General features: G+C 36.7%; 1 protein-coding gene across 2 annotated transcripts in view; it reads right to left on the bottom strand.

The window, feature by feature from the left end:
* LOC5566101 (zeta-sarcoglycan) overlaps window positions 1-23,573 on the bottom strand; it is a 323,275-nt gene that overhangs the window by 32,739 nt on the left and 266,963 nt on the right. For both annotated transcript variants that reach the window (XM_021845974.1, XM_021845980.1), the window contains one exon: window positions 19,729-20,542. In XM_021845974.1, coding sequence (XP_021701666.1) covers window positions 19,729-20,542 — 814 coding nt within the window. The remainder of the gene's footprint in view (window positions 1-19,728; window positions 20,543-23,573) is intronic.

A 23,573-nucleotide genomic window follows, 5' to 3' on the forward strand; every position in this document is an offset into this window, starting at 1 on the left:
ATCTGTTAGTTGTTAGTAATTAGTTTACAACACATTGGAAAAGTTAAACATTCATATGAAATTAGGTTATTGAAATTATCATGTTTGGTAATATCATCCCACTTTACACAAAATGATAAATATTAATTTATATACTAAACAACATGAACTACAAACACTAAAGTAACAATAGCATGATGTCACATTTACGGAACTCGAAGATAGACGAAACTGATCAGTTTGAACAACAGCAATAGATTAGTCAGTAAGGATCCAATGGATAGACAATTTGCGCGCCTTGTTTCACTAAAATAAAGAAGTTTTATTGAATGTTACCGTTGAACGCTTTTATCGGAAGGTAAAGACTAGGAGAAGAGTTGAACAAGGATGTTCATAGGGAAAGAAAAGGAACATGATTATTCACATAACGGGGGGATCTGTGGAATCCGTTGCTAAAAATACAACTTAACCCACGAATCTATACCCTCAACATCATGGTTGACTTGGTTGACTTGGTTGATTTGGTTGATTTGGTCACTTCTTTACTTCAATTTCAATTTGCTTCACAAAGTTCTTCTGTCCTCGTCTGCATACTGCGTACTGCGATGAAAATTGTAAATTTTGCTTTTTCCAACGCCGTCCGCATCGCAACCGTTTTTTCCTTAGCAACACTGGTTATCCAAAATGACTGCTCTCGACGTTTTGTCCTTTCGACGTTTTGTCCCTTTCGACGTTTAGGGATTCGACGTTTTGGCATTCGACATTTTGGCATTCGACGTTTTGGCTTTCGACATTTTGTCCCTAAACCTAACAAATGATTTTTAATCTTCTATGGACCGATGCACGAGTTCGCTATCTGACGTTTGAGAGGTGCCGTGTTATTTACGTGACCATGACAACGAGTGAATCCGGCACCGCTCAAACGTCAAATTAGTGATCTCGTGCATAGATCAATACCTCAAGTTTCTGATAAACTACTAGAAGGTTGGTGTCTTCAGCAAAGTTGTTCAGTAGATCAAGGCCTATATGACAGTAAAGGGGCCTTCCTTAGCCGAGTGGTTAGAGTCCGCGGCTACAAAGCAAAGCCATGCTGAAGGTGTCTGGGTTCGAATCCCGGTCCGTCCAGGATCTTTTCGTAATGGAAATTTCCTTGACTTTCCTGGGTATTGAGTATCATCGTACCTGCCACACGATATACGAATGCGAAAATGGCAACTTAGGCAAAGAAAGCTCTCAGTTAATAACTGTGGAAGTGCCTGAGTAGCCGACTCTGTCCCAGTGGGGACGTAATGCCAAGAAGAAGATTGATTGCATGCAAATGATTGACTAAAATCTGAATCAATCACATCCAATCACCAGTAATGTCGCTCTTCGCGGTGGATAATTCTCATAACTCTTTCAAAATGAAATTGTCGTCCTGAAAAGGACGATTGGCGGTAGTCACCGTCGATCGAACTGGGTTTTCACACCATTGTTAGACAGAAACACACCAAAAGATTACCGAAGACGATTAAATTAAAATGCGGTCGGTAATTTTGTGCTGCTTAGTCTCCGTGTCCATTCTTGTTTTCGACGTTTTTTGGATCCTACATGATCTATGGACATCTTTATTTTTATTTATTTTATTGCATTTATTTTATTTATTTAGGACAAAAAACTAATCTTAAATACGACCATTACCCGTGTATTACGACCTCAACTGTAAGGCCATTCTTAGTGTCGTGTACTAGACACGACTTGACCTTACAGTTGAGGTCATAATACGTGTATCTGTCAATGGATACAAACTCTAGTGGAATTAAATCGTATAGTACTAAATTAGATTTTTCATTTACTTATTTACTTATAGGTATTCCACTAAACAGCTCGAAAATTCATTATCGTCTTTTTTAATTTGAATTGAAGTTGAGGACTGTTCATTTTATAAACTGGACAACTTGTTTGTGCTATATCGTTTTTATTTATTGACTAGTGGTCCCGGCAAACTTCGTCTTGTCATCAAGTAGGCTGTTGAAAAACGCCATGAATTGTGCCATACAAAATGACAGTTCCGTTCACGCTCGTTTTTCCGACTTTCCCGGTAAATACCCTGTGATTTTTATACACACAAACACGTCGGAACACTTGACGAACAAAACGGAATAATAATTATTCAAATCGGTTGACCCGCTCGGAAGCCATTTCGTGACATACAAACACCAATCCATTTTTATTTATATAGATATAATCGTAATCAGTTTTCTGTGCATCGTTCATCTATTATTCTACAATGCTATAAAAACACAAATTTTTATAAAATGATTTTGGTTGAAGAACTAAATAGTTTTACCAAAAACTCCTAAGAAAAACTGTTCGTTAAAGTGAAGCATTATTTTTCGCATAACAAAAATCCTAATTTTTATGAACAAATTATATGTTGCTACCCTTTAATATTCTTCTAAAGGTGGAATCTTTTAATTCCCAGTAAAAAAAGTAAATTAAAAGGCGTGTTTAAAATTAGCTTAGATTACAAAAGAAATCATTCCAATATAAGTATTAAACTTAGAGATTTTTGAAGCGTATGCTTTCGGAAGCACTTCCAGAACCACCGAGGATCGTTGGGTCACAGGATTTACTTTGCTAAGTGATTAGATCATGAAATACAATAATTAGTGAGACATAAACATGCTTAAAAATATAGTATTTTCCAGTGATATCAAAAAATTCCAAGTAGAGGAAAAATAATGACGACACTTATAGTCACAAACCATTCAAAATTGTTGAACAAATAGCTGAACGCAGTATTCCTGCAGCATGTGTTCATATGAAAAGAAAAAAAATGATTGGCTGGATCATCACAGAGCACCCTTATGCAGACTCTTATACCAAAGTTTGTTGAATTAATTAAACAAACACAATAAGTTTTCGTCAATTAAAACTTAAGATAATTATATTAAAAGAAACGTCAATACCAATACTAACAAAAAAGCATATAAATATTAATTACCGTAAACATATTATAGAAAATAGCAGACTCTCGAGCGGGGATGAATAACTGAACCTGTTGTTGACTTGGTAATCATGTTGTTTCATGAGTAAGTTGTTGTTTTTATTGTCTGTTAACACAATTCTTAATTTAATAAAAGTCAATAACAAGTTTAAACAATCAATAATCCATCCACACGGAAATAGCGATAAAAATGTGACATATTTTACTTGTGAAATTACTGAAGGAATCCTTGCAATAATTTATCAATAAATCCCTGTAACAACGTTCAATTACTTCAAGTACAATTACTACAATTCAAACAACGTAACAATTACTAGAGTAATTTTTGAAGCGTTTCTCTGATAAATGATTCGCGCAGAAATATATGAAAATCCCGGATGGATTTTTTAGGTTTATAAAAGAATGGAATCCTTCTTGAGGGATATATTTTGAAAAAATCTCCGGATAAACTTTTATTATTATTTAAAAAAAAAGACTGCAGTGAAAATCTCTAAAGTAATTTATAAGAGAATATTTTGAAGATTTCCTACAGATTCCTGGGACAATAATTAAAAAAATCCAAATAGGAATGAAAAAAAAAAAAATCAATTCCTATTCGGATATAAGAACAAGACGACAGAGGAATTTTAGAAATATTTGTGAAATTATTCATGAACAAATCACTGGAGGATTGCTATAAACAAACTTATGAGACAATATCTTGAAAAATATTCTTTAGCAATAATTTATAGCATACATTTGCTCCAATATTTGAAGAATATATGATGAAACCCTTATAAAGATTCCTTGGAAGTATTTTGGAGGAGCTTCTGGAAACATTTCAATTGATTTTTGTTGAGGAATCTTCTGAGATCCGTAGAGTGGTTACTGAAGGAATCTCTGTAAGCATTCTCAGAGTAATTGCTTGTTTTACAGGCATTATGGAATAATATCTGAAGATATTCGAAAACTCGTAAAGAGTTGAAGGAGAAATCCGTGTATTTATTTCAGGATAAATCCCTAAAGAAGGTTTCAACATGGAGTTAATAGAGAAATTTCTGAAGTCCCTGATGAATTTCTATAAGAATCCATAAAGCACCATTGAATTATATCAGAAGAGCATGTTTTTCTTGTAAAAGTATCAAATTTTACTAGCTGAATTATTCATCGGCGTGAAAATACAAAATCAGCGGCGTAGCCCATTCGGCGTCGGTGTGACGTAAAATGGATCGGCGTCGGCGCTGTGGCGCTGCGGCGCACAGGTCTATTTGAATCGAGAACATTTGAGGCTTTGTAAAAGAATATTAAAAATTTACACGATTTTAGCATTTTCGAATCGCTTACAAACAATCTGTTCAACGATCATTATTTGATGTAGTTTTGAATAGTTGGTCATGTATCTCTGACAGCCCAGTTATCATAGAACTTGAATATGGTCTCAAATCTCTTAGCGAAAAACATTTTCACAAACTAGGACCATTTAACAAGTCAGAAATTTCCATATAACGTATGCAATGTACTATAAATATATACTCCATTATCAAAGTAATTCCAAAACAGAAAACCGACTTTCAATTGTATCCAGCTTTTTACGCTGGCTATAAAACTGCGAGGGGTGCTTTTAAATTGTTGGTCGAGCTGTCAATTTTCACTATATCTGTTTTGCAGTTCAACTTCTTGTTTTTCAAATAATCTAATTTTAAAATTAATAATTTTTCAGCTAATTTATTCCTGTTATACCATTTTAGGCACAAGGCATCGGAGGACTAATGAATCGTCAAGTGGGAAGAGTTGCACACTGATGTTGCTCAACTTTCGGAACAAAGTCCAGACAGCCCAAATAGAGCTAGGTTTTCCATAAGGACCGAACTTTTTGGAACAAAAATATGTCTAACCAATCGTTCAATATAAGTACAATGTACTACAACGTGTTTGTTTTACTAAACAAACGTACTGATTAGCCCTTCATCATCCATTCACGCTAATTTTCTCTCCATGGTGTGCCAATTTGGCAATTTGGTCCAGAGTTACTTTAGTCTGACCAGATAGATGTCTAAAGAATGCAAGAAAAATGGTCTGAGATGTTATACGTCTAGGTTTATGTGGGTTATGTAGAATATGATATAACTTTATCTTAGTTTTTCCGATTGGGTCTTAAGGTAAGGAGTAGTATTTTTTCTGACTCATGTTACGTCTCAGTGAACGCATAAACTCGATATTTCAAACGCATGAGTTCGTAAAAGGCCGTCAGGAATAGTCGCGGCCGTAACTTGGGCTGCATTATTCAATAAGACCGTTTTATGATTTCTATACACAAGTTCGTACAATGTTATGAAACAGTGAAACACGTTAGGTAAAAATTAAATTCACGAACATTTCGGCACTATTGTTTGAGGCCAATCGGTAATTCATTCACAATATTCAAGTTACCAGCACTCATTGTACAGACACAGTCTCTATAGATAAACTTTCAGCTGCTTTCAATAAATCTAAAAGAAAAGAACCATTAGTATTTGTTAAGAAAAAATGAATTTTCACTAAACAAACATATTTGATGTTACCTTGTCAACATAATAGTTATTTATGCAACAAGTTGCAAAATGATGATTTTTTCAGCACGAGTTGTACATTTATTCAGGGCGTTAATAAAGCTTGACATTTACGATTGATGTCATACAGGACATTATGATGCACCTGATCAATGTGGAATGACGTCAAATTACTCCATGGGCAGCTTGGAATTTTTATACATGCCCTACGCTCTATTAAGTTGCACCTGATAAACATAGGATAAAGTGCTAAAGCTTGGATTTTTTATGGATGTCGTACAGGGCGTATAAATACGCTTCGTCTACATAAGATGAGGTCAAATTACTCCAGGGTATTGATACATCATTAATGTTAAACAGGGCGTCAAGATGCAGCTTATCTACGCCCGACGATGTCAAATTACTCCAGGATATTGATACATCTTGACAATTGCTGTTGATTTCAAATAGTGCATTTAGATACACCTGATCTACATAGGATAAAGTCAAAATACTGTAGGGCGTTGATACAGCTAAGAAATTTTGATTGATTCTCAACAGAGCTTGGAATTTTTAATTGATGTCCTACAGGACGTTGAGATGTACCTGATATACATGGAATGAGGTCAAAATAATTCAGGGTGTTCAAACAGCTTGGAATTTACAATTGAGGTCTTACAGGGCGTTAAGATCAGATTCATCATGACATAGGATTAGGATGTTATATAGGGCGTAAAAATGCGCTCGATCTACATAAGATGAGGTCAAATTACTCATGAGCGTTGATACTACAAGACGTTAACATGTACCTGTTATATATGAGACAAATTCAAATAACTACAGAGCGTTTTTACAGTTTGGAACTATCAATTGCTTTCAGGGCGCTAAGATGATCGACATAGGATAGGGTACTTAAAAGAATATCAAATTAGTCTAGGGCGTTTATACATATTACTCATTTCTTCGGATGTACCACAGGACATTAGGTTGCACCTGATTCACATGGGACAAGGTAAATTATTTCAGGGTTTTTAAACAGCTTGGAATTTCAATAGATGCCCTACAGGGCGTAATGACGCACATGCTCTACATAATATGAGGTTTCATTGCTCCAGGACGTTAACAAGTTTACATTTTCAATTGATGTCCTACAGATCGTTAATATGCACCTGATTAACAAAGAATTGGGTCACATTACTCCAGGGCGTTGATAGAGCTTAGTGTTTTTATTGATGCCATACAGGTAGTTAAGATGATCGTGATAAACATAGGATGAGGTCAAAAAATTTGAGAGAAGCTTCTTAGTCGTCGACTAAGCGCGACTATGCAGGACGACAGGGCTGAATTATGTGCAATAATATGTACCCTAACATATGAATTATAAATTTTAGTTATATCAGCGTTATTAGCTGAAAAATTGCATAATTCATATTTTTCCGTTTCGACCCAATCTCATCCCCCAGACCCATTGTCACCCCCATCGACGGTATATGTAATTCGATGTTAATTATTAAATTTTATGTGATGTCGCATTATCTCGTTGATCGTTTCCTCCGAACGCCAGTTTCCTGTAAGCCAGTTCTCCGAATACCCAGTTTCCCCGGAAAGTTTATGGCACTCATAGTTGTAATAACTTAATGAGTTCTACGGTCGTGGATGAAACAGTCATTCGATATTCACACTCCTTAATTTAATTGACGGTTTATTTGAGTTCCACCTGTAACCAGTCACTTTGGGGAAATGGCCCTTGATTGACATAGAACGAAAACATTTATTAGGAACTAGGGAATTAGTTCTTCAGATATATTGTGTCTTAAAATATTCGTCAAGTTTTAAATTTAAATGTTTGTCTTGTAAGCCGTTTGTATAGAATGTTCGAATGAAGAAGATATATATGGTTCAATCGCCGTGACTTGCTGTATCAGTGAATCATCGATTGAACATACCATCAAATTGCCAGATTGTCCGGACGTTCCGGTCGTTTTACTGGCCATCTTCTGCGGAAAAAAAAATTTAGAATAGAAACGGGTCATTCGGAGAAAAGCGAAATTCGGGGAAATGACATTCGGGAAAACTAATTGAACAAATTCGCCCAAAATTGATCAACTTCATCCCACACTACAAGACGTAGAATGCTGGAACGGAAGAACTCTGATGTAACCCGCGCGTGCTGGGTTTCTGCTTCACTAACTGTGAAATGTCGGCGTGAACGTTGCAGCCTTCCATGAAATACGCTTGTTTGTGACCTTCGCTAATGCTAGAGAGATGGTACTCAGTACTAGCTACCTACATTGCACGTTAGAATATTTGAAACTGCAACTGATAACTTCCGAGTGGCCATGCCTGCTTTCAAATAGACCACGTGCTGGTTGAAGAATGCTCTTCAATATCCACCGCCTTGTTCACGTCGAGGCCAACGTACCATTGTACGACTTTGCCTTGGGGCTCTGATCGTACGCGATAGATCCGGCATACGACAATTGGACACGTACGAGGATCGCGCTCTCGGATTCCCTTCATCGGGGGTTGTAACGTAAGATGAACTTACGACGGTTTTTGGAGACCGTCGGAGTACTTCGTTCAAAGGGTTAACGAATTTTACCTTCCTCCCTTTAGCTACCTGACAAGCGGGTCTTAGTGGACAACCGAACACAAAATCGATGATGATGGCGCCGGCAAACCCCAAATGAATCCATTTGTCGCAATACTCGAATCCGCCCGCACAATAAAAGCACCCAACCGCTGGAAAGTCCAACGCGAATGGCGTAATTAATAAAATCGTCAGTTAACAAATGGAAAATTCTAAATATTACCTTTTTGTACAAATTCACGAAACAAACGATTAGAGTAATGTGCGGGCCTCAGACCGGAAAAACGTACAATATACTTCGGTACGTCAACAAAGAACACAGAATATATACTTAATTTTTGAAACATTAACACCGCTATAACTCCAGTCTGGTAGAGAATGAAATGATCGAGCTTCAGTTTTTTTTCCTTCAAGAAATCTACATTGAACAATGTTCTTTTATCTTCAATATTGCGTCAAAGAATCTCAAATGGTTTAAACGTTTACTGAATCTTGGTAGCGTTCGCCGATATCTTGGCAAAAATTTGGATTGCCGAAATCTCGGTAAAATAAGTGCCGAGATTCGGTATTGAAATGTACCGAAATCTCAGCTGTTGGGTTCTCGGCGTTAAGTGTGAACGTCATGTGACTATGACATTTCCCGTGAAATGAAACTACGAGTTGTGACTAGGAATAGGGCCTTTTACGGATTACAAAACCGGCTTAGATCGTGCAACCTGCAATCGAAAACAAAATTTTAGTCACATAAAATGTTGGGAATTTTGGTGGCTTCTTACTGGCACGCAGCGTTAACGTTTAAAAAGGCAGATCACAAAGCATTCGAACAATACTCGATGAAAAACTAACAATCTGTATGTGACCCATTCGCATGCATCGCGGGTTGTGAAGAGAAGAAGCGAATATAATTTAGCGTAATTTGGTGACAGACTTCAATGGGCTTGCCATTAAGCGGGAATAGCGGAAGAAAGAAGAGTGAATCCAGAAGTCAACCAGATAAAAAGAGATCGGCCACAGGAAACTGAAGGAGTTTAACCCAAAACCGACGAAGATGAAACTCAGTAACGCGCTTGGAATTGTGCAAAAAGCTTATGCACATACAAGTTATGTGAGTAGGCCTATGATTTTCACTTTCGTTGAAATCAATACCAATTATCTTCTCATATGGAAAGTACGCAACAATCATAAGGATCTCTGTCTATAGGATTTCGAAATGAAAAGCAAGAGAAACTCTGGCTCAACAAGTTATTATACAGTTTTTCGGTATCTGCAGAAGATGTAATAATCACTGCAAATTAAAACGAGTTCCAAGCTAATTTTATGCATAATGAGATAAATTAATTGACCATTAATTACAGAACGTTTGGCACGCTTCATCGGGTGCCAAAAAACTGCATCAACAAGCCAATTCCACTCGTCCAAATGCTTAGCGGAATTTGGGGCAAGTGTGCCACCTTAAGCAAATTGTTCTCTAACTTTGCCTAAAGTTTATACAATCTACCAATTTAGCCTCATGATGTTAGTTTCACATCTTTTCATAACCACTGTGCCATTTAAAAAGAAAATAATTTCAAAAAGTATTAGTTTTGGAGCTTCTCAAATATCATCCAAAATAACCTATTTTTCGACACTATGGGGCAAGTGTGCCACCCATATGGGGCAAGACGGCCACCGAATGAACATCGCATGTAATTCTACTTGCAATACAATTTTCATTATTTTCTATTAATATTACTTACAAAGCAGACTCTAATCGATAATTTAAAAAATAATTTTAAGTTAAGGTACAGTGGGGGAAGTGTATCAATGGGGTAAGTGGATCATTTGTCCATATTAAGCTTAAATACTTGAATATGTCGAATGTTTTTGATTTATTTTAAAATTGTTTTCTATCAATCAAAAATCCATTGTATCTCTGTTTAAAATGGAATACTATTAGTTTTTTCAACACATGGTGAGCATTTCAGTTCTAATTGAATGAATCACAATGAAAAATATGTGATTTTTATAAATAAATACAGATATATTGGACATGGTACACTTACCCCTAGTTTTTAATGGGATGGGGTAAGTGGATCAAGTATTATTATCATTTATTGTCACACTGTTTACGAGAATTTGAATAAGTTTAATATCCGCAAATGTTGTTTTCTTTTAGCTTTTTTTATTCCTAGCTTAAATTTGTCAAATTGACTATAAAAAAATTTGAATTAATCCACCTAACAGTTTATTTTTAATCTTTCTGATATAAAACATATAAAAGAATGAATATTGCAAAATTTAAACAAAACTTTACGTGGTTTATCTTAGCTGAGTTGCAAAAGAGCAAAATATTTATTTCTTTCAATTGAATGCCTAATGTCGTACCTTATTTGACCTTATAAATTGTTCTAGACATATGACACAATTATATTCATCAGTAGAATAAAAAGATTTCAGTTTTTTATTCAAAAATAAATGTAATTAATGTTTTTAAAATGTTTTTAAAAAGTGTTTTTCGAAAACGTCGTTTGGAATAATCCTGCAATACTTCTGTATAACTTATGTGTATAAATAGATGAATTTCTCCAAATTATTCTAGCTACAATGTTTTCTTTGGTCGAATTAGTGTGAACTAATGTATAAATATTTTAAATACTATTTTGATAAAATAAAGATATTTTTCAATTTTTAAACTATCAAAATGTAATATTACTAGCACTATTAACAAGAACAAAAGTTATACCATCCATACTATACATAATTATACCATACTAGTTTTGAGAATAGATTTTTTTGTTTGGTGATCCACTTACCCCACCATGGTGGGGCAAGTGGATCATTTGGTGCATGTTTTCAAGTCGCTTATACTCAATACATAACAATTAGAAAAATCGAAACAAAAAACGATTTGAAGCACATTAGTCCCTCATTTGTTATCCACAGAAAAAAGTTTGAATTACATTATTCACGTTAGCTGTACATAACAATGAAGTTAACTATTGATTTTTCTGTATCCACTTACCCCACGGTACCTTAACCGTAATAAGGGGATGCTTTATAACAAGGTTCAAAACATGAGTAACTCCCTATTACTCGATTCGAATAACTTAAATGATTATTTTTGTCTCAATTCAATACAATATATTTATTACTCTTATGTTACCGCGAATATTTATAATATTTAACTAGATCAACACTAAATAACGGTAAAATATTAATGAAGATATGTAAAACGGTACTTGATAAGCCAAAAAACTTGTTATTATTGAATATTTTGGGAAAAAATCACTTTGGGGGGCAAAAATGCCAGTTATTCCCCTACTATACTTCAGAAACTACTACTGGTGCCTCATTTTGGTTTATTATTACGATTTTGTTGGTGATGTTCACATTTTTATAAATTACACTCCAACAATTTTTGTTTACCAAGTAGGTGGCACACTTGCCCCAATAAGTATTCATTTCAACGAAACTGGATTTTGTATGTAAAACTAAATACTTTTTTCGTTCAAATGCCACAATAACTTACACATTTGAATAGTTTCACGATGTACAGTACGTTAGAAAAATCTGTTAATAATTTACCTTTCACCATACAATTTGGAAGCAACAAAATCTTATAAAAATCCACTCCAATTTGGTTGTCTTTGCACAAGTCGATGTAAATACATGAAAAATAGAGAAATTTTCGTCATATTTTGATGATTGTATTGTGAACTATAAGGGAACATATTGTTAAGCTCAAATAGAAAATATATATTGTAGATTTTATGAAAAGCAGGGGTGGCACACTTGCCCCTATGGCACACTTGCCCCAAAGTCCGCTATAGGAATCTTCATAGGTACAGCCAACTGAAAACAAAAAAAAAATCGTGAAAGTGCAGGGCAGCAACGGTGCAGACAGATACGATTAAGCTAATAACACTTAAAAATTAAATTTCATACGGATAGTTTAGATTGAAGTGTGCTTATGAGCTTTTGGCACTCGGGGAAAGTCGCTCCAGATTTTCGTTAATCGACGGCTTGTGGAGCTTACGAGGCTGCCTTTTCATTTTCTGACAGTGCCATGGCCACGTTCCACGAATGCTACGAACCACATGCCGGAGAATCCTTAGAGAAAGCATACGAGGCAGACGAAGTGAAATTAACTTTGAACGCCACTTGTCCGCACGAGAAGAAGTGCTGGACCAACAGCAGAAGGTAAGACAGCGTAAGGATCAGCAAACGTGTTGGTGCAGTGACTTCGAATCCGAAAAGTGCAATCAGGTGAAAATTTCTTTCCCACTCTTGGTCAGACTGCAACTTTTGCCATCGAGCTGCTGCTGCTGCTGCAGTTGGTTTCTGCTTGGAGTGCTCCCCCTAACTCGACTTGCATACATTGGCGTAGGAACAAGGGGGCCAGCCTTCCCCCATAGATTTTACATTATTGTGAATATGCTTGGTAGATTTTTTAAACGGAAAGAAAGAATTCGGTAATTTTTCTGCGATGTCTCTCGTCATAGGGAATTGGAAGAACAAGAAAACGTTCCACTCGCAAATGTGCAATGTTTTCAATATTTGACAATTGACCACAAAGAAGAACAGTATTAAAAAATTCACGAAAATTGGAAGATTCACGAGAAGTTTTACATACAAAGGTATCGACCGTCATAAATATATCTTGAATTTGTTTTTCGGCATACCGGTCTATTTTGCTCGAAGTAAGAGGGAGCATAGAGAAGAAAGCAATGAATACTAGATGGATAGGTACCGTAAGGGAACGGCGAGAGAAATTGGATTAGATGTTAAAGAGGGCATACCATATGAAACAGTATTGCTTGAAACGTCCTTCCTTGTGGCTAACGTCCCATATGGGAACGGCTTGGTGTGTTTTGAGAAAGACTACGAGAAGTATAATTATTGCTACAGTATTTACATCTTTAATATTAGAAGACGTAAGGCCCTTCCTAGACCCCCTCCAGAAAAAAATCATAGTTACACCAATGAATGTATGGATGATGCAGCAGCGGCTATAAGGGTAACACTTGGCAGTGTAATGTAGCGTTTCAAGTGGGAAGAAGAGCTTCGAAAATAGTGAGGCGGAAATAGTTTCGGAATTGCTACCAGTAGCTATTCGGTGTGAAAAAGAAGCAAAAATGATGATAAAGTGAGTCTCGGGCTGGACTCGAACTGGTTCTGAGCGCCAACCACGTGGGAATGTGTGCTGTAATTGGATTTCAAGCTTTATTTGCAGCTCAATTTCCGGCTCGTAGCGTCATGTATATCCAAGGATTTGGAATCGACCGGTGTGCTTGCAAAACTTGTGTGATTCAGGTGGTTTCACTATGAACGAGCAATTTACTGTAATCGACACAGGGGATGTGATATCAAATAAAGACAAATCGGATCTAATGATGTTGCAGTTAGCTATCTTCTAAACTGAATCACTGCTATGGTTTGCTGCCATGCTAGAAGGAAAATGGAGAGCATTAGATAATTACTCTCTTTAAAATTAGAAATCTTAACAAAGCAACCTGATAGGTATACCGTTTTGATTCATATTCCGAACACTTAAGGCTAACAGTGATTTCAAACGCCTCTGATGGGCATAAATTAGCAGAGATCTGTTATAATTTAAATTTCTCTGCAAAGTCTAACTGTTAGCTGTCAAAGGTTCCGAAAAAATTGTTAATTTAAACTCATTTAGTATTGCTTTTACGTAGAAATATGGAGCAACATTTTGATTCAAATGCCGAACACTTTGTTCATTCTGTCTCATATTCTGAACACCTTGATTCAAATTCCGAACAGCATGAATAAATCGCTTTCAAATGAATAATTTAACAAATAAATTCATCTGAGCTGCTTCTACTGATCTCGAACTAGAGAATCATCACTACTCCCGAAGTATAAAGTAAATTGGAAGACGTTAAAACTGAATTGCAATAAACTGCCATTTCCTTGTTATTTGATGACTTATTTCAACCAAATCGCCATACAAAAGCCGATTGTTCGGAATATGAGTCTGTTTCGAATTTGAGACAAAACGGTATATCAGGGTGGGTGTACGGCTGTCAACTACAAACAAAGCTCGCCTAACAAACATCTCTCGGGCGGGCCGGCCCAAACAGCACAGGTCGAAACGCGGGCCAAGCCAGGCAGCAAATGCTGATATATTCCAACACTCAAACAGCGCGATGCCTAGCAACGTTGTGAGTACTTAAGGTTTCTTATATCATTCCCTGAAAGCTTCATCTTATTTGCTTCACGAGATAAGAAACAGAAAACGACTCAAAGATTGTATGATAAAAGCTTATTGATTGTACGAAGAAAATTTTCAGTTAAAAAAACATCACCGACACACGTTAATGCTCTCATTGGACGACTTAACCTTTAAACTACACTAGACAACGGACTAGCGAGCAACGCCCAGTGGCACTGTCGAAATACGTTCCTGACGAAAAGTTTTCCGGACTAAAGTGGGAATCGAACCTACACTCGGATCGAAACGGGTAAATGCTTGGTGACACTAACCGCACGGCCACGAAGTCCATGTTTTTTTTTGTTTATGTATAGTTGGCACTCAAAACCATGAAAATGTATCGTAAGACTCCATTCGTGGAACAAATATTCTTCAGATCCGTTCAAAAAGAGGTAAGTTATTATAATACCAAAATGAGGTATTGACAACTGAACAATACCTAATTATGGTATGATACCAAAATATGGTATGCATAAGTTATTGCGAATTATTCTTTCCTCCTCGGGTACTGCGCAAGGCCATTGCATATCGGTCGTACCTGCAACGATGCACGCAGAGAGCTGGGTTTATATCAATAACAGTCGCCTTACCGCGGCACATGTCGTGCAAGGAAACATTCTGCTACCGCAATCATTGCCAAACACAGATGACCCTTCATCATCTTCAAACTTGCCGAACACTTCAGCAGAAATGGAAACTTCTGGGGTCGAGAGCAACAGCAGGAATGTTAAATCCTTTGCAATGGACTGCGTAACGGCAACAGCAGCAATTCAGAGCAGATCTTCATCTACCACGCGTCACCCACCCGGGAAACATCAAGCCGCTACTTAGAACAAGCAGGACTGGTTCACCAGCCACTATCAAAACGGTAGTAACACGTTCAACATCGCATCCCAGTACAACTGAGTTCTAAATCTCTGATGATGCCGATGAAGAAATGGTTAACTCTGGTTCATCAAAAAGACATCGCTCCCCAGTGAATTTGGAGACCAACGAAACCCCCTTTGTGGAAGTGAAACGCAAGAGCAGGAGCAGCAGCAAAGACAACTCCTCTTCCCGGTAAGATTTGCAATGGACATATGTCTAGCCGAAGCAAACCAAGATATGTAACCTCCCACAACGGTTACATTTATCTTATGTAAATAATCGCTGTAAATAGTTATATGATCTTTGTTCATTATTATTATAATTATTATTATTATTACTAGTTTTCTTATTGCTACTCTTATTACTCTTATTACTATTATTAATATTACGGCTGTTTAAAATAATGCTTTCAAAATTTAAATACTAAAGAATTATATACACTGAAATTGTGAGCGCCTTGAAAGAGCCCGAGCCAACGAGTCGGTTTAGTGTTTCGTCTTTTTTTTCCTCGATTTGCCGGGCAGTGCCTCACAAAGACCGAGCCAACGAATCGGCTTGGTATTTCGTTTTTTCCCTCGATTTGCGTACGATATGCCGGGCAGGTAGTGCTTCGTGAAGCCCAAGCAGGACGGTTCGACTTTGCGTTGTCGGAGAGGTTTGCTCTTTTTTTTTCCTGTTTTCGCGCGTCTTGCTGTGTAGGTGTTTGAGAATGCCCAAGCAGGACGGTTTGTTTTGGGACGCCAAGAAGTTTTGCTGCTCGCACTGTGTGAGTACGAAGAGATATTTGTGTTCACTCGAGGATGGATTACCAACTGGTGAGTTCGTTTCATGCTTATGATATCACATTTTTTCTTGAAAGCGTATGTAATATTAAAACAAACTTTGTATGGTTCGTCACTATAAGTGTCGGCATTATGCTTGTTCTATACAATTTCAATATACATATATTTTTCTCTTTCTGACATTATTAAAATATCTTTTAAATTGTTTGACATTGGGAATGCTGACGTATTTTTTAAAACTTCTACCATCTCTAGACAAAAATGCACAGTAAAACTCATATGTAATTTACAAACAAACTATGAATAGTTCGTCACTACAAGTGTCGGCATTATTCCTGTTTCATATAATTTAAAATATATACATGATGTTTTCAGTTTTCGTTATTAATAAAAACTTCTTTTGAATTTTTCGGCATTATAGACGTTAACGTATTTTTTAAAACTTCTATCAAAAACTTCTCGAGTCAAAAATAGAAAACTAGCTTTCAATATAAGTCGTACATTTCCCCCTTTTCCCGTTTAATGCTCAAAACAAGCCGTTTGACGTGCCAAGCTACGTGAAAATTCCATAAATGAGGAGTTGGCACTGTGTAAAAATATGTTGCCACTGCTGAGCATATCGCACAGGTTCTAGGAGGGCCTATTTTGCGACAAATCCGTTTTGTGAAGGAAAAAATATTTCAATAAATAAAGAATTAACTCGCTACCCACAGATCTGGTCACTTCATAACACAAGAAACAGGTTCCACCAAAAACTCTTTTGAAACATTATCATTATAATTACAAAACATGATGTGCCATGGGTTAAGCATAATAAATCATGAAAAGTATTCAAATAAATCTAGGATGACATGCATACAAACTGATGCGGCTTCTCTTCACAGGTGCAGTCTTAGGCAGGATCTCTCAAAACATGAATTTTGAAAAATCTGTCATGCCAATCTTCATGAATACGCCAATAACCTCGCCAAAAATGCACTAAGTAACTAGATCATCAGAAATCGAACTAGAATTCTTAAAAGTTTTAGACTAGAATAATACCAAGAATCTGCTGTGAACTATGAAGATCTACTACTAGATGCATATAATAAGTAAATAAACCTACACAGTTCGAACGAAACGTGTGAATTTCTGAGCCATATAATGTACATAATTGGAACGTGGAATATCACGGTCATTTACATGATATGTCATGTCAACTTCAATCATATGTTTTGTAATCCAGCAGGATCCTGTGTGATTACATGACATATAACACATTTTTACATTATTTCAGACTTAAATTTACATGACGTCATGTTTACATCGCAGAAATGAAGTTTACATGACGTGTAATTTTTCATTATTTTTAACTGAGTAAGTTAACTTCTTGGTCCTCCAGAGATTCCACGGAATATAAGCCTTAAGATCTACGAGCGTAAGCGGTTATATATTGATAGTATTTATCTATGGCATAAAATCTTAAATCATCATCTAAGTAAACGTTGTATAGTATTGAATCATACGCATATTTTTGGGGTTAATGGACAAAAGGTCGAAAGGACAAAAGGTCAAAAATGTTATGCTTGATGGGAAATTTTTCCTTCTTTGAAAAAATATATTGGACCTTTTGTTCTTCGACATTTTGTCCTTTCGACCTTTTGCCTTTCAACCTTCTGTCTTTTCGATCTTTTGTTTTTCAACCTTTTGTCGTAGTTCGTAAACTTATACGAAGGATTAAGGTTATATGCAATAACTTAAAACTATTGTTAGAGCACTGGTTACACTTGTAAGTCCTAAGGCCTGTATTACATCAATTCCTTGAAAAACCAAGAAAATCAGTATATTGGTCCATTTACTTATATAAAAAGTTAAGATTTTATGCCACAACTAAATATCATCAATATACAACTGCTTACGTTTGTAGATACTCAGGCCTATATTCCATGGAGCCCTTGGAAGTGCAAGAACATCGACACAACTCAATACAATACTTTGTTTACTGATATGAATAGTTAGGGGCCGCAATATTAAAGAACTATCTATTGATAAATGGTTACACTTGTAGATCCTGAGGCATATATTCGATAAGGACATCCGCACAAATTATTACAGTACACCATTTACTGACATGAATGGTTAGGGGGCTTTGGAGTATTTGAAAACCAACCTAAAATCACTTATTACGGTCGTAGAAACCAAGGCCCATATTCAATGAAGTCCTTGGAGGGCCTAAAACCAATAAAATATTCCAAAGAGTTTAATGAATTCTTAAGAGACTGTGTCATATTATTACACGATAGACCATTGATCACGCTTGTCGATCCTAAGGCCTGTATTCGATGAAATCTTTGAAGAATCTAGGATATCGGTTCAAATTATAACAATACTCATTTCACTGCTACGATAGATAAGGGCTTTTGCCGTATAAAAAAACATCAAAGGATCGCTAAATACACCAGTACATTGCAGGTTTATATTCCAGGAAGTTTTTGGATGAACTAGAACACATGTCGTACTCACTTGGTTGCCATAACTTGGATCTGATAATACAAACAATTCTTCAAAATATAACAATCTTCTAGAGTCCAGTATTATTATAAATTCTTCTTTATAGAAATGATTTATTAATCTCCATTAACTCATGTAGAATCATATGCCCAAGCTCCAAAGAGTTCTTGGAAAACCTTAACTTTGAAAACATTCTATCCTGATTTAGAACCAAATAAATCAATAATATGTCAAGGATACGAAAAGCGCATAATGTCTCTAAATAATAAAATAAAATTCCTTAAAAGTAGACTCCAAAAGGCAAAACCTTGTTTTACAAACTAAGCTTCCTCGCACTGATTCAATTTACAAACCCCCGATCTAGTTCGTAAATTGAGGTTATGCTCTTTGTTTCTACAACAATACCTCCGGAAAAAATAGAAATTCTGGGGTAATGTTCAGCATAACTCCAGGAAAAGTATCTGGACTAACTTAAAGACGAAATGTAAGAAAAATGTCCTCTAGATTCTTTTCTGTTGGTTTTTTTCTGGAGGAACCTTCAAAAAGCTTCTTCAACCATGCCTGAAAGATTACCTTATAAGGGCTCGGAGTATTTCCCGAGATATTGTATGAGATTCAGCTCAGTTCCCTGTGAACACTTTATTGCAGTAGTTGTCATTTTGCATTGGTATAACATGAGACAGGTACGATTACCCTCTATGCTTAGATTAGTCAATATGATTTCCATCACAAATAAAAAAAACCTGGACCGTACGTCAATCGAACCAAGATTTATTGGCTTTGCTTTGTAGTCAATAAAGCCCCCGATAATTCATTACACACATATTCTACTCCTGAATGATTTAATTAATCAAGTACCTAAAAGTCTTGACTCGACCAGTAACCAATCATTTTGCCCAACATACAATATAGAGGAAAGTGTTTCGTTCCGTTAACTTGTTTAACTTGTTTTTTCGTTGTTACGCATTTCCAAATTAAATTTCGTGAAATAAGTGTCGAGGTCGTTAAATTGGAATTTTCGTTTCGATGATTGCTTAATGTTGATAGATATTTCTATCAGCTCTAAATTAAAATTAGTCCAAAGGCCAAGACCGGCCATCGTGTATAGAGAACACACATATTTGGCACACCACGCGTACTATACACAGCACATGTGAGATAATTCTAATGATGGTCAGATGCATAACAGCTCTTAAGTTAACCAATTCAATTAAAATACGTTCTCAGTGATTGATAAGTGCCATTCAATCCAATTCTAGTAATAAATACAACATGAGAAATTAGCAAGCCCATCATCAACTTACCGATGAGAATTCCATCACCTTCAGTATCCACAGTGTCAGCGCCAGGTTGATGATGATCATAATCATCAGAATGAGTATCACTGAGTAAAGGCATTTCTTGCGCCATCCATACAGGGTCAATTGCACACCAGTCGGTCCACTGCCCGCCATCACCGCACTACTATGCTGAGGAGGCGCCTGGTCAGCAGTTCTTGTCCCCGCACTTCCATCACCCCCATAACTATTTACAACATTTCCACTATGGTGCACATTGTTACCGGCACTAGTATTACTATGTACAACGTTGCTGCCCGCACTACTATTGGGAAAGGCCCTACCGGCCAGTGCACTATTTCCACCGTTTCTATTCGTAGGCATTTGCGGTTCCACCGGGTGATGAGTGCCACTTCCAGGCGCCGTAGAAGTCGGCGTAGTCGTAGCGGTACTGCTAGTCGGAGAAGGCCGGAAAGTGATCTTTAAACTGTTTGCTGTGATATCCGGTTCGTTAAACAACTTGTTCGGCGTGGCCCCCGATGGACCAAAGTTGGCACTGGTGCTGCCGATAATTCGTGGCGGTTGCGAAGAGTACAGCGAAGAACCTCCCAGAGAAGACGCGACAGGTTTGCTGCTTCCGATTCCGGACAGTGTGGACGTATTGTTGTTCGAACCGAAGAGCGGCCGTTTCAACATTCTTCCACTGTCCAAGGTAGACGAGTTGGACGACGCGGCAGATGTGGACGGTTCCACGGTTATCGGATGCAATCTCTCCGTTGCTGGTTTGGAATTGCTGTCCTGCGGCGGCGGTGGGTTGAAAAACAACGAACGAGGGCCATCTCTGAAAAGGGATAAACAAGATTGAACCTAGGTCAGGTGCGTTGGATTAAGCTCATTTGGGAAAGCATGATTTAGTATTCCATCAATCAAGAAGCAGGGAAATTTCCCAAGGCTCATTAATGCAAATCAACAAATACCCGATGTAATCCCATGGCGGTTCAAACGGGAACCATTCGTGATGATATCCAAAAGTGCATAATTTGTCACAGGAACGTATGGACGTTCTCGTGCATATGTTCCCATCCGCAAATTATCACTGTCGGTTTCGGTAATAATTGTCAGCTGGAAGCACTCTCTGCACGCGCACTTGCCTTCTTATGAGCCGTGTAACGATGTGGATGATGGACTTTTGGATGGCCTGTGCTGAACTGGCAGGCTGTACACTGAAAACCCCATTTAGATAAATTCCATTCACGTAATAGCTATAACGTAAATGAAATTAATGAGCATTTGCGACCACGCAGAACTCGTTCAACAAATACTCATGATTAGTTTATTATAACAGTATAAAGAAGTTTGTCATTGTTCAGTTTTTTTTTTCTTAATTAGTATCATTCCAAACATTACATTCAATTTCTTATATGAACCTAGGTGTTCTGTGTCAACACTAACCTTTATTTGATAAAACTAAGTTTGCTGAACATCGTGAGTTTATAATTCTTGTGATTTTGAAGTTATAAGCAAATTTAAGCGAAAAACTATGAAACCTTCTGATGCTCATAACTCATGGAGTTGGTTCGACTTTTGCTCAAAAAACTGTGAGAACGTTATTTTTGTAAATTGAGAAAATTCACTTCAAAAATACACTTAAAAAACTCGATATTCACTTGTAACTCACAAGATTTTAAAGTTCACGGCGTGCTGTCTTCAGCAAAGTTGTAGATTTTAGCCAGTGAAATGTGAAACAAAATATGAAGAAATGATGACACGATTCAGATGTAGGTCACCTTATATTTATTACTATAAAACATTAAGTTTGAATATCAGTAGGCGCTTTCATATACTTACTGTTGTAAACTTTGTATGGTACAGTCAATTCTCTCTTACTTGATATTGAAGGGACCATCGAGTTAGGGAGGTATCGAGTTACAGAACACAAAACCAGTGTAACTGCGATCTAAAGGACCATCGAGTTAGCCATGAAAACCAACTTTTACTATGGTTCTCTTACTCGATATCGAGATACGGAATATCAAGTAAGGGAGAGTTAACTGTATTATGATTTTTTTTTGTTTTTAATTTTTTTTTTATTAGTATCATTCCAAACATTACATTCGTTATTTCTTATATCTAGGTGTTCTGTGTTATTACACAACACTATCATCCTAATTTGGTAAAACAAATCTAAGATTTTATTAACATTTTGTTAACAACATATTACATTTCATTTGCCGTAGTAGTTCAGATTTTTTACAGGTGAGTTGATTTCACCTGCTTATAAGAGAAAAAAAAAACGCTTTGAATATACTTAACCTAACTTAACCTAAACATATAACGCATTAATCGTGGCAATAGAAGATTGCAACAATTTTTGCCTGAAATTATTAATTATTTTATTTGACATTTAATCCAATGTTTCAACATTGGATATTCTATGTAACTCATTGGTACTATACCAGGGAGGAAGCTTCAGAATCATTTTCAAAATTTTATTTTGAATTCTCTGCAGAGCTTTCTTCCTGGTATTACAACAGCTAGTCCATATTGGTACAGCATACAACAAGGCTGGCCTGAAAATTTGTTTGAATATCAAACTCTTGTTCTTAAGACAAAGTTTTGATTTTCTATTAATAAGTGGATAGAGACATTTTACATATTTGTTACATTTGGCTTTAATGCCCTCAATGTGTTTTTTGAAAGTTAAATTCTTATCTAGCTTGAGTCCTAGATACTTAACTTCATCTGACCAATTTATTGGAGATCCCTCTCATAATGACGGGGTTGGTGGTCTGATGGCTACCGCTTTTGCTTCATATGCAGAAGGTCATGGGTTCAATCCCAGGCCCGTCCCTTTCCTCGTACTTTGTAGTTGTATATCTCTCACTTGCTTCTATCTTCCATTCTAAATATATCACACTCAAACTATTCGTTCATAGCAAACGCTAGAACCAGAGACGGACAAGAAACCGTTTCCCTAACGCTTCCGACTTCCACGCGCACGCCTTTCTTACGCCTGATACATAGGCAGTCTGCTAACCACAAAAGCAAACCTCTCTGCCATGCCTTTCCCCCATTCATACACTCCCGCATGAACTGGCGTGGATGCAGTGGAATATACGGTCTACGTGGGAGCCAGTTCAATGCATCATCAATTCCTCCCCCTTCCCCTCATTGGTCTGCATTCTGACGTGGCAGGTGCCATTGTTGCCTAAAAATAGAAGATCACCAGCACTTATACACTGAGGATGCCTGTTAGTCCCAAGCAGTCATTCGGTTGGTTCCTTGTGTAAGTGCAGCTGATCTGGCGATACTGGAGTGCATCCACGGGCGGCCAATCAAGCTCAAGCTCAAGCTCCAATTTATTGGAGATCCCTCTCATCGTAACTACATGTCTACTCGAAAGTTTTAAATAAAGAGCTTTTGGTTTATGAGGGAATATTATTTGTTGAGTTAAGGAAGCATTAGGAGAAATCTTCCATTGATGTAGGTATGAATATAAAAAACATACCTACTTCACTACACTTTTTTATATTAAATTTACGGGAGGGATTATTAGAGTATGTTTAAAACTACAAATTGAACTTTAACACTTCAATTTTTGCAAAAAATACTTACAGGGGATAGGCAAAATGATTGAGATAGGCAAAATTTTGCCCAAATTCAAATGCTTATAACTTTATGAAAAATGGATGAAATTGGATGCATCTGGAAGCAATCGACGGCAAATTTGGTCCAGTTTTAGGAACTTCCTTGGCCATGCATATTGGCCACTGGACACCGGAGATGTTCCGGATTTTCTGAGGTCATGTCCAAATGTCATTTTTTCTGTCGCATGTATTTTTGTGTAGTGTAAAGTTAGATAGATGTTTACA

This window comes from Aedes aegypti, chromosome 1 (assembly GCF_002204515.2).
Source record: "Aedes aegypti strain LVP_AGWG chromosome 1, AaegL5.0 Primary Assembly, whole genome shotgun sequence".
Taxonomy (NCBI): domain Eukaryota; kingdom Metazoa; phylum Arthropoda; class Insecta; order Diptera; family Culicidae; genus Aedes; species Aedes aegypti.